The 12,231-nt window shown below is 40.8% G+C and overlaps 1 protein-coding gene across 1 annotated transcript in view; it reads left to right on the top strand.

Annotated features, from left to right (window-relative positions):
• Positions 1 to 86: 86 nt before the first annotated feature.
• The window catches only part of STARD13 (StAR-related lipid transfer (START) domain containing 13), a 145,507-nt gene continuing 133,362 nt past the window's right edge, over positions 87 to 12,231 (top strand). Inside the window, exon 1 of the mRNA XM_010572742.1 lies at positions 87 to 210. Coding sequence (XP_010571044.1) covers positions 87 to 210 — 124 coding nt within the window. The remainder of the gene's footprint in view (positions 211 to 12,231) is intronic.

The following is a 12,231-nucleotide window of genomic DNA, read 5'->3' as shown; positions in this document are numbered from 1 at the left end:
GCCGCCGCTGCCGGCCGTTGCCGGTGAGGGGAACCGCCGCCGGCGCTGAGCGGGGCTGCCCGGGGCGGCATGCGGAGCCGGCGAGGATGAGCACCCAGCGCCGCTCGGCCAAGGCGCAGCTCCGGAGGTCGCTGAGCGAACAGCTGCGGGACTCCACCGCTAAAGCCTGGGACTTGCTGTGGAGGAACGTCCGGGAGCGGCGGCTCGCAGGTCAGTCCCGCCGCGCCGCGGTTGCCGCTACCTGAGGGGAGACCCCGGCGGCGCAGGGGAGCTCCCCGCTCCGAGGGGACGGAGCCGGAGACCTCGGGGCTTCGGGACGGGGAAGCTCCTCGGCCGCCGACACGGGGTCGGATCTCCCCGCCCGGGTCGTGGCGGGCACGGTGGGGATGCTGCCGCGAACAGTCGGGCTCAGGGTTTAAACGGTGGGTGGAGGTAGCCCCGCGTCGGAGGCACCTTCTGAGCATCTCAGAACTCGGGAGGGTTGACTTTGCCTCCGGGAAGCGGGGCTCACCTGCTTGTCTGATCAGTTTTCGAAGTCAGTTGCAGGTCCAGGTGGGTTTCTCGTAGGGTTTGCACCTGAGGGGCACCGCAGCTCCCAAAGAAAAATGGTTTGTTTCATTTCGGGCGCTTTTATAGCTTTAGGTCACCTAACTGCTCTGGAAAACCGGGCTCCTGCTGTCTCACCATCCCCAGGTGGAGACCAGAAGGACACGGAGTGGGGAGGGTGCTCCAGTGGGTCGAGTCACATTTGGAGCGCTGCTGTCGCAGCAGCACGTTGGCTTTATGCATGCAAACATACGGCTAATTTGTATTTGTAAAATACTTCATGAATTAAAAGATCCAGAGGGTACGTGCAAGTGCAAGGTAGAGTTCTGTACTGGGAAACAATACGTCAAGATTTATGAGCAGAATCACATGTAATGAAGGCTAATATGTAAAGATGGACTCCTCTGCCACATCCCACAGCATTGTTAGGAGTTTGGTGACCTTGCCTAGGGCACTGTGACATGCTGGTATTGTATAATACAGAGGTAAATAGTCTATGATGTAGGTCTTCAGGCTGTGTCTGCAGCACATTATTCCTTATGTACAAATAATATAACAGATAAAAATTGCATGGTAATTTTTTGAAGAATGACTCTAAAGTGGGTAGCTTCAAGAATGAATTACTAAACCAGTTGATTTTGTAGTGTTATGGTTACCCAAAATATTAATCTATCTTTACATGTAATCTCCTTATTCCTATGTTAATAACAGATGCCAGCAGACATTTAGCAAGGATACTGTTGGCTGTTTTTTTCTTTTTTGGTCAAAGACAACTATTACTTGATTATTGCTTGATTGAGCAAAGGACCTGGGCAGGCTGCCATAAAGCTGTAGCCAACTTCTTAAAGCAATTGGGTATTAAAACTGATGGAGTCAGACTTTTTATTTAAGGTGGATAGAATACTAATGTCCTGGGTTTATGCACTGCCATAATTTAAGTGCTATTCATAATATGCTGGCGAGACACCGATACACATTCCCTTTAATTAAATGAATTATCTGATGATGCAACAAAATGTGTACAAATAACACCTGTTGATTCCAGAGGTGTTCTCTTGTTCAGATACCTTTATGTCTCTAGCATTTTTGTCCTTGTTTTTATATTTACTTGTCCCTCTGCCCCCCCATAGCTCCAATGTATATTTCTGTGCCTTGTCTTCCAGCTTTTGTTAGTGAGAAGGCAGGGAATTTAAGCTGATCTAAATGTGTCATTATTTGCTGGTTGCCAGAGCAGCTTCTTCCCCATCGCGATAGATCTGATCCCAGTGTAAAAGTTCCCCCTTTTTTTTTTTTTCTTAAAGTTGACATTGTAGTTCAGCCCTGGCTGACAGTCGGAGCAGCAGTGTAACTGGTAACTAGTGTTTAAGAGCAATGACCGAAACAAAATGCAGTTTTAACCATCAGTGTGCTGTCATATTCCAACCATCAAGCCAAATAAAGACTTGTGATTAAATCATCGTTGTGATGACGGCTTTGCAGGCACTTACGTAATTACTCTTTTGGTCTGCTTTACTTTTTTATCTATTAGTTAAAGTTTCAGACGCCAGTTGTCCAACATATACCTGTAAAGACAGTAAGCACAAGACAGCCTAATTCATAAAAATGATATAATTGTTGGGATTGGATGAGACGCTGGGAGGTCTCTAGTCCAGCGTCCGGCTCAGAACAGGATCAGTGCTGGGAGCAGGGCAGGTTGCTCCGGGCTTTCCCCAGTGCTCCTTGGGAAGAGTCTCTGCCCTGATGTCCATGTGCTGGAGCAGAGGGCAGCAGTACACGGTTGGGCAGCGTGTGTGTGACCTGGAGCAAGGAGCTGAACCTTGGCTAGAGCAAGGAGAGGGCTGAACCTTGGCTCAGCTGCTCTCCAGGAGACAGACGGCGTGGCTGGGTTGCTGTGTAAAGTAAACTGTGCACAAAAAGACTGCTACAGTGTCCTCCTTCCCTCCCTCCCTCGTCCTTTACAGCAGAGGTGATGAGCAGCAGCCTGGCTCCTGGCATGCTCCTGGGACAGGGCTGCTCTGTACTGTCTCTTATTCAGGACAGATCTATGGTGCCCAGCAGCTCTTAGTCGCTTTTTCTAATTCACTGACCAGGATTTGTTTTTTAAACAATGAGTGTACCCACTACAGTGCCACAAATGGCGGCCTTAGTTTTTCTGTGCTTTTCAAAATTTTTGCAGAGGTATTTTACATTTTTTGTGTTCCCACTATGCTTATGGTTTGAGTTGGGATTCACAAACTGATTAGGAAATGTACCAGGATTTTAACTCCCTTGTTGGAGCGGGGACCTATTCATCTGAAAAGTTATAAAAAGTACTGTTGGTTTAATGTAAATCTGAACTGCTATGCCATTACCAAAAGCCATTGCTTTAGGAATTTGAGTTACGTATTTAACAGACTCTTCAAAAGTGACGACCCGAAGGTGATCAAATCATAATCACCTGTTACAGCAAAACATAACAAGTTGTAGTTGTTACATCCGTTGCATGTAGGTGAAAAGTGCCACCCTCTATCTGGCATTCTTTCAGTTACTATATACTAAACTAAACTATGTATTTAAGTTTTGAAATTGAGTATTTCAGAATCAGGAAACACCAGAGGTAAGGATGCCCATTGCTGCCTTGTTGCACAGCCTCCCTGCAGTGTAGGATTGGCTTTTAATGACATGATCACATCCCTCTTTCTAGCACAGAACTTTTCTGCCTCATTCAGTGCACAAAGTAACGATCCCCATTGCTGAATCTGTTCACTTAGAACCTGCTGCTGTACTGCAGCTTTCTCAAATCCTGGACTGAGCACAGAATTACAAATTCCCTCAAGTGCTCATGAGCATGGTGCTTAGGAGCACTGAGTCTTGCATACTTCATACCATTAATGTTTTAATTGTATTCGTAGAAGCTGTAAGGTTACATTATTCCATTTTACAGATAGGAACCAGAGGCACGAGATTGAACTCAGGAATATCAATAACTCTGAGTGTTAGAACTTGAATTTTCTACTTTAATATTCAAATTATGGCTCTCGGTGGCTCCTGTTGCACAGCACTCGTGCAAATCAGTCTCCGGGATCTAATCGTGTCAGGGAATGAGTAACTTGCAGTTTCTGGCGGTCTGGTCAGGTTTTGTTTTGAGTGACTTGGTGAAAACCAGACAGAGAGGGATGGAACCTCAGGGGCACCGTTTATTTGGCATAGTCTCAGAAACCCATTTTTTTTCCTGTGTGCTCTCTCCCACCCTTTCCTGAATGCGCAGCAGGACCCCTGCAGCAGCTGGCTTCATTGGGTAGATGATGCTGGTACATGACTAGACTATTGTCCATCCTCAGACAGGATCCTTGGGAAGTGCATGTGCAGATGAGGTTAAAACTTTGTCCTAGTGCCTAATGGGAGGAGGGTTGAGTTGGGATTAAACAGGTGACTTCAATTCTGAGACTTCCTGAAGTTTGAAAATTTGACTTTGGACCCTAACATTCTTCTAGTAATAGAAAACTTTGTCTCTATTTTCCTGGGTTTCGCTTTTAGCTGTGGTTTAGCAATCCACACAGATTGCTGCCAGGATTTCTGCTCTGTAGGGCTGCCACTGCTGTGCCTGCAGCATAGATGTACTCTCTGCCTTTCTGCCAAATCTCTTCCCACATGAGCTTCGTGTCCCGCAATACTTTGTATGTTCTGTGCTCTTGAAGAGATTATATCCCCATTCGATTTCCTCTAGCTTTTCGGGTACAGTTCCTCTTACGTCTTCATTGACGTCCTCTCTACTGCTTGCCTGCGACAGCAGGACAGGACAGGGTACCCCCGAGCACTGTCCCAGCTCCTCCTTAGCTGCAGAGCTCTCCAGAAGCAGCTGCTGGGGGTGATTTTGGAGAAGGATCTCCGATGCTCCCACCCTGTTTTGGGCTTGGCTGTGCTCTGGGTTAATGGAATTTGGGGGATAGTTTCCCACCAAGTCTCCAGTGGTTTTGCTCAGACTGACATTTCAAAGTTTTATAACTTGGCCAAGTTTGGACAGATTTTTCAGAGATTGATGCTAGAGTGACTCTTGAACCTTTGCTGTGAGGTTACAGGTTTTTGTTTCAAAGGATGAAGCACTAGTTTCTCAATCAAGCAGCATGAAAATGTACAGTGGGACAACACAGCATGGACTATTTTTATCTTAGAAATGGATAACCTGCAGCACCAAAAATTGAAACAGGAGCACAAGGCAGGCTCATGATTAAAAGAAAATTTTAGTCTAAAGAAGCCAAAATTAAGATCTTTAAATTGAAAGGTTTAGAAGACCTACTCTTGGGTATCCTTAACTGTTCAGGAAGACATTATACACTGATTTGCAGCTACAAGTATATCTTCAAATGTGACTGAAAAGCATTTATGTCAGATATGAAACTGAACATCAGCTGAAGTAGGGTAGAAAATGGAGAATAATTTGTCCAGCAGAAAGTAATTGCCACATTCAGCATTTGGCAAAGGCATCAAGGCAATGCCCTTTCTCCTCTCAAAAGTAACTTGTGGTTGGTTTGTGCGTTATGGTGGTTTTATTGGGTGCAAATGAGCAAGCCTAAGTTTGTAATTGCACCTCTGGTGATATGGTGCTCCCTGACACCAGCTGATCTGTTGATCCTGGGGCATATGGAAGAGAAAAGTGGGTCTGAAAAAACTAGTGGTCACAACCAGAACTATATGAATTTTAGCACAGTTTTCTGTTCTGCGTGTATGGAGGCAAGAGCAGCCATACTTCTGGAGCCTAATTAAAGAAACATCAAATCTGTAGGTGCCTCATAGTTTTTAGTTTTCAGTTAAAATGAAACAAGAACTTGCTTTTGCAAGTTTGTAATTTGTAAAGCAGAACTCATTATTTCTGGTGTGATGTATCCTGAGGTCAGTGTTAGGAGAGCCCGAAGGAAATATGCGTACCAGGCTCCCTGGTCCTCAGAGAACCCCTGAGCAAAGGCAGGAGTCCCGGTATGGGGCCATCCTTGAGTCTGCTGCATCTTGATATTATTCTGTTACTGAAATTTCTTCTTAATTAAGACCTTTGTGTACAGTGCAAATGCAGCAGGTTAATCTAATTAAAATCGTTCAAGAAAATAGCGGATTTTTTTATACAATAATTTTGCCAGGTCAGTTTTCATTAGGGAGTGTGGGACGTGTATGTGAAAAATCTGGTATTTGTGTGGCTGGTTTGGTGGGCATACTTTTATGTTCTGTTTTAAAATCATGCACATACGTTTTTAGAAAGCAAAGTAGAGAGGTTGCAGTCTGTGTCCCCACCACTGCACTGGAGAGTACAAGATGCTGAGTCTCTTGTATGTTGATAAGATGTATATGTGTAAATTCCCCCCTAACCAGACCCCATCAATGGGAAAAGACTGTCCTTTGTCAAGGAGAAAAGTTATGAAAGATGTTCTTTATTCGGGATGGAGTGCTTCAGGGAAGAAAGAAAGTGTCTTATAAGTGATTCGTTTGGTCAGGCATGCCAGGAAATTTTCTGCTCTTGTATCAGTCCTAAAGAAAATGTAGTAGCCAAAAAAGTAGTCATTGATCTCATAAATTATATTAATTGTGTTATATATCCTGTATTAACATTAGGAGGGGGTTTTAGGTGAATAAAGTATATAGATGCTCTTCTTTGCATGCACGTTATGTCAGTATTCTGTAATTTCCATCCCGTTCCCTAGACACTGCCTGAAGACCAGCTGCTTGAATCTGAAAAGGGGGCAATGGTGGCAAAATACCACCATTGTTAGTTCTGCTGCTGCCGGGTTCTCATGACCCTCAGCAACAAGAAGTTAATTCCAGAAATACAATTACAAAAATACCAATATGCTTGACCTGCCAAGTATTTCTGTATCAGCATGAGACTGCAGAGGGGGGTTATGGAGCACAAAGTCCAGAGAAAGATGTAATTTTTCTCATACCCACTCTCATGGCTTCGCTGCTGTTTGCCATGTAAGATTTGGAGTGACTGTGCAGGAGCAGCAGAGGTTCCTGGGGCGACAGCAACATTCATCTTCTGGTTTTACATTTAATGCATAAATTCTGATTTGAACAAGTCCTGCTTCCATCAAAGAGAGCTATATCAGAGATCATTTTCCTAAGAGAAATTCAGGTTTGATTACTTAATTTCCTAACACGAGATACAAAACTCTGCTGATAAAATGGGGAATCAGTGCTGGTAATAGAACGGGATACCTTTTGAATCAGCCAGTTTCTATTTGATAGCTATTTAGGAAAGATTCTTGATAGGTCTCCTTCTTTCTGGAGTTTGGCTGTTCACTGATTTCAATGACACATTGTTCTTTAGAAAATACACTTTTTTTTTCTGGAAAGTTATGATGTCAGTCCTTTTTATAGTACAACTTCTTTTTTTTTTTTTTTTTTTTTTTTTTTGCTACTGACTTTGAGTGGTTCCTTGAGCATCCACAAGGTTCTTTCAGCTCTCAGTAGACAAATATTTCTCTGCACATATACATGTCCTCAGTTCATTCCACCTGTAAATGTTTCCTATGTGACTAGAAGAAGGCTGATACCTTGTTGGTATGCTACACCATGCTTGGAGGATTCCTGTAAGCATTGTAATTATTGCTGATGTTTGCAGACCATAATATTGGAAACAAATCATAGTACTCTTTTTCCAGAAGCAGTATGTATAATACAATATTGTTTAAGTTCCTGTACGTTTAGATAGATGTGTTTATTGGTACTCATATTTTTCTATGATATATAGGAGCTCATATAGACTGATACTTAACTTACTTGTCTGACATTAAACTGTAATGATGTTTTTCCATCCCAGGATTGCTTCTTAATACCAGTCATGGCATATTAAATTATGTATCTTCTCAGTTATTTCCTATTAGGTGTTTTGTATTTATTCATATGACTGTAATCCTACAGACCACTTTCCATATCCCCACACAAGTGACTTCATTTATAATAGTAACTATGCCAGAACATTTATATAGAACATTTATATCTACAATAAACTTTTAGCTGCTAAGTGAACACTATAATAATTCCCATCAATACAGCGTTGTTGGTGGCTGGCCAGAAAACTCCTAAACTTGGGAAATTTCTGGATTCAGTAAGGCCCTGGAGGCTGGACTTGCACTCTTCTGCTTTCCCAGCTACAGTAGGACTTAGTGTTTAGTTTCAGGAATCAGTGAAGTTTTGGTTCTGAGTTTTGTGTTATCGCTTTTTGTTTGAATGAAAAAAACACTTTAAAAATGTCCCATACTGTAATGTTTTTAAGGATTCTGAGAACTTAGATGACTTAGCAATTTTATCTGTGCAATACTTGCCAGGCAATGGCCTTATTTCACAGCAGTGGTTTGACTTACGTTTGTCTTCTTGTATTTTGTATTTCTTGTGAGACAGATGGTCTGTCTTGCTCTTCCTGATTTCTTACGTTTTTCTCTCATAACACGGCCAATTCCTGTGCTGCTATATATCATAATTCCTTTAAAAATCATCTCCTTAAGTCACAATTCATTGAGAAACCCAGCTTTCACTGCAACTAAAGCATATTTTAATAGCAAATTTGAAAAGAAAAACTTGAAAATGTGACCTTCAGAGTCTGAAAAGACAGAAAACAAACAAAAATTTTGTAAAATGTCATAGTTTTAAGCCAGCCTCATGATTTTAATGAAGTGATGCCTGTCTTATGATTCTTAAAAATTTAGGTTTAGGAATATTATTTTTAATTAATAAAGAATTTGTGATGGTTTCTTTTGATTATTACAGGCTTAAAAGTATGACAGTGTAGGAGGTTCCTTGACTGACATTAGAACATCCACAAGAACACTAGACTTCTGTAGCTCCTTTGCACGTCCTGTTTACAGCTGAAAAATGAAAATATTTTGACAATCCAACCATCCTGGTGCAGCTAATACTGCAAATAAGCACAGACTGAATGCACACAGATAGGAGTGCAGCAATCAGCTATGGTACAGGAAGGGATCAGGAACATCTGCAATTCACGGCACTTGGTTCCAAAAAAACCCAAACTCCAAAAATCAATTTAATTAATTTATGTAATAATCAATTTCATGTGGAATACTCTGCCTGTTGTTCCAGTAGAGGGCAGTGATTTACATACAGTATTATCAATTAGTATATGTACACAACTGATTTCAGAATGCTAGACACAATAACTGGTTTTATTAAGATAATACAAAATTCAAGGCATACTAAGTGCCTCAAGGATAGAGTGCCATCCAGAAGTCTTATTTTCTGTGCTTTTGCAGCAGGATTGAATCATATCTAATTACAGTAGAGTTTATGCAAGTTGTACTCAGCTCATTAAACTAAATCACCTCCACATGCCCCAATGCTACATGCAGAGGTGTGCAACACATCCCCCCAGTTTAATGCCATAAAACCCCCAGACTGAGGGACTTTGACACAGCTCTTACATTATTTGCACCTCTCCATCCTTTGGTATAGAGTCCTGAAATTACTTCAGCATTTACTACGCTTAGCAATGTAGAAGTAGACCAAAATTCATGAGAATGAAAAAAACCGAGATGTTTTCAGCTAGCATGCCAATCAAAACTAAAACATACACTGCTGTATATAGTCATCAGAGTGAATTGTATTTCAACGGATGATTTCATTGAGATACTGATTTTTTTGTCTGTTGCTGTTGAACAGTAAGTACATAGAAAATTTTTTCTGTCCAGAAATAATTTTAACAGATCCAGCAACATCCTGTAGCACAGTGGAAGAGGAGGCACTGAAGCTTATAATCATTGTGTTTCTTTAAGCTGTGAGAATTTGATTCTTAATCTATTCCAAAAACACTACCACTTGGAATTTGTGCTTAGGTAAAAATTGTTTAAACCGTGAGTATTTCTTTAGCAGCAAGATAAGTTCACTAACTCCAAAGTAGCTTTCTTAATTCTGTCAATACTTTGCAAATTTTACTTGTCACAGATCTAAAATAATGCGGGGATAATCAGTTTCTTCTGTTGCTCAAGCTAAATGAATGGCACTGGTGCTCCAAGAAGCCAAGTGGCATGTTTTCTGGGGAGGAGGAACTTGTGTCCCAGGCCATGATTATGCAGAAGACACTGAACCTTTACAGGTCACTTAATACAGAAGCACTTTAAACCTCCCCCAGAACTGAGTATTGGTTTTGTTATAGAAAGAATTTACAGGGAAATTACCTTCAGCACAGAAGCATAGTTCAAATGTACGTTATATCATATGTAGATCTGTCTGAATCTGAGGTAAGAGTAGCTTGAAATATCTTTGTATTTGGTCTTCTGTTGCTGTAATTTAAGAAGAAATTCGGGGCAGTTGCCAGCTCCAGGAGGGGGATAGCTTGAGGGAATGTTGAAAGAGTTAAGTCAAAACCAATGTTACAAATGATACTTCTCTCAGTCAAAATACTGAAAAATTACACTTAGCATTACAAAAAAGTGTTCCTAAAGATTTAGGAACCTCCTGCATTGGTTCATAGCTTGGACTTGCCTTAAGTGTATTGCATACGTGTGTAAGTTTATTTTGGATCCACTGCATGGAGGAGTGAGGATCTGAGCATTTGTCCCAACTTTTAGGTCATCTTCAGCGTGCCTCTCATTCCTCTGGTAAGTGCACCTCTCTTTCCCCATCCTAGTCCCACTCATCCCGATCTGAATGACATGCTGTTTCATAGCTTATCCAGGATAATGCTGTAGTAAATTATTTGAGACTGAGAGTCGTTTATGTGTCAGTTGACTGCTGAAAGAATATGCGATCGGCATCTCATGGTCTTGCTCATTTTAAGAGGCCTCTTTAACGTAAGGACAGATTTTATCTAAATAAATCAATTTTACAGGGAGATTTCAGCCATTGGATTTGTAGTAAGAAAAACTTTTTATTTATGACATCGGACAGACCACAGCTGGGAATGCACCCATTAATATACTCAAACAGATGGATTCTGACAAGTCTGTGAACTATTCGCACTCTTTTTTAGCAAATATTTTGCAGCAATCCCAACCTGCAAATGCTACTTCAGAAACAAATATGGAACTATCTGTCTGTCTCAAGGCACAAAACAAGAGTCATGAGTGACTTTAAAATACTGTGGGTTGAGTACGCATATGATATTCATTTGAAATTTAGGAAGGAGTGCTTTTAATGGAGAATAGTTATGCCTTGATGCAATAGATGTTTTGAATTATAAATAAAGTCATAGAGGGTAGGGTGTCTTTATAGATGTAGTGAAGTGAGGATTTTCAGCAAAGGCTGGCACAGCTTTTTTCAGGAAATAAAAATATTTGCCATTTGTGGATGTCACTGTTGGACAGAAGCGCATCTTTAGAATAGCTCTCTAAATAAAGTAGCAGAAATAGAAGAAAATTATATAATATGGGCAAGCACTAGAGGAGTTGATAGTTATGACAAAATTGATGGGATGAGGACTGCTGTGTAATAGTATAACTAGTGACCCAGATTATGTACTTCAAAGTCAAACCAATGTGTGGCACACGTGATTTCTCTTCAATTTTTAAACTTTAATTTGAAGCTTTAAAATTTGACTGAACATCACTGTATTTCTGGTAAACGTGACAACCGATTCCTCTTTTCTGCAGCATTTGTTATTTCATCCACCTTTACCATACCTTCTCTTAACTTTTCTGAGTTGAGATTTTCAAAGGCCCATGACAGCATTAAGCCCATCAGCTACCTTTGAACAGACTGGGAAATTATGTAGCCAAAAAGACATAGTCAGCTTTCAAAATGTCAGCAATTGCCATTAACATGCATAACCAAACATACATATATTGAACCTCTACCTGAATGTCTGCCACATGGTGAGGTGTTTGGGCTTTTGCCCAGTTTCTTTTCTGGGAAGAACTCTTACAGCTTCATTATCAGTTAAAGATTTGGATCATTTTTCTTCTGCCAGTTACATTACAGAAAATAAAGAACAACTTTTCCAGTGTCAGCAGAAACACTCTGGATTCTGATGTAAAGATGGCTTTTATCATCCTGACTTGACTTACTCCATCACTCCTGAAAATAAAGAAGCACTAGTTCATAGGGGGTCAGAAGCATATAGTTTTACATCAGCTTAGCAAATTAGTATTTTGGTAATTACAGTTGCTCTTTCTGTATGTCCCTAACAGCTCCAAGTGCTTTTATTTCAGAACAAACCTGATAATTTGATTGGAGCCTTAATTCAGTGGAGCACTTAAATACTTTGTAAATTTAAATGGTTAACTGTTTGACTCGTGGACTTTTCTGCTTTGTTATGTTTAACCTCTGAACCAACAGCATATTCTTTTTAAAAATATTTTCTATTAAATCAGTGTGGTAGGATGCAAGAGTTCATCAGAAACGTGAAGGTACCAGAACATCCATGTTTCTGGCATATAATAAAATAGAGGATACTATACTGAATCTGATTCAAACAGAGATCAAATACATTCCAGAATCAAGGTTAGACAAGACAGCACCGAAAAAAATTGTCTCTGAAACATCTGAGTTTTTTTATACAAAACCATAACCATGTATTTACAAAACAGCCTAAGCTGTTTCTTTTGAAGGCACCCTAAACAACAAGGACAGCAGGACAAGTGTTACAAAGCCAAGGCATATGCATTAATCATGGCATGGCAGCATTTTAAAGAAACTATCAAATTCAGACGGATTATAAAACAACTGGGATGAGTTGTAGGTAGGAACTGTTTTAAATTGCTGGAT

Source organism: Haliaeetus leucocephalus, unplaced genomic scaffold (assembly GCF_000737465.1).
Source record: "Haliaeetus leucocephalus isolate CR32 unplaced genomic scaffold, Haliaeetus_leucocephalus-4.0 Scaffold351, whole genome shotgun sequence".
NCBI classification, from domain to species: domain Eukaryota; kingdom Metazoa; phylum Chordata; class Aves; order Accipitriformes; family Accipitridae; genus Haliaeetus; species Haliaeetus leucocephalus.
Note: the sequence above shows the minus strand (reverse complement) of the source record. Positions and strands in the feature narration are given on the sequence as shown.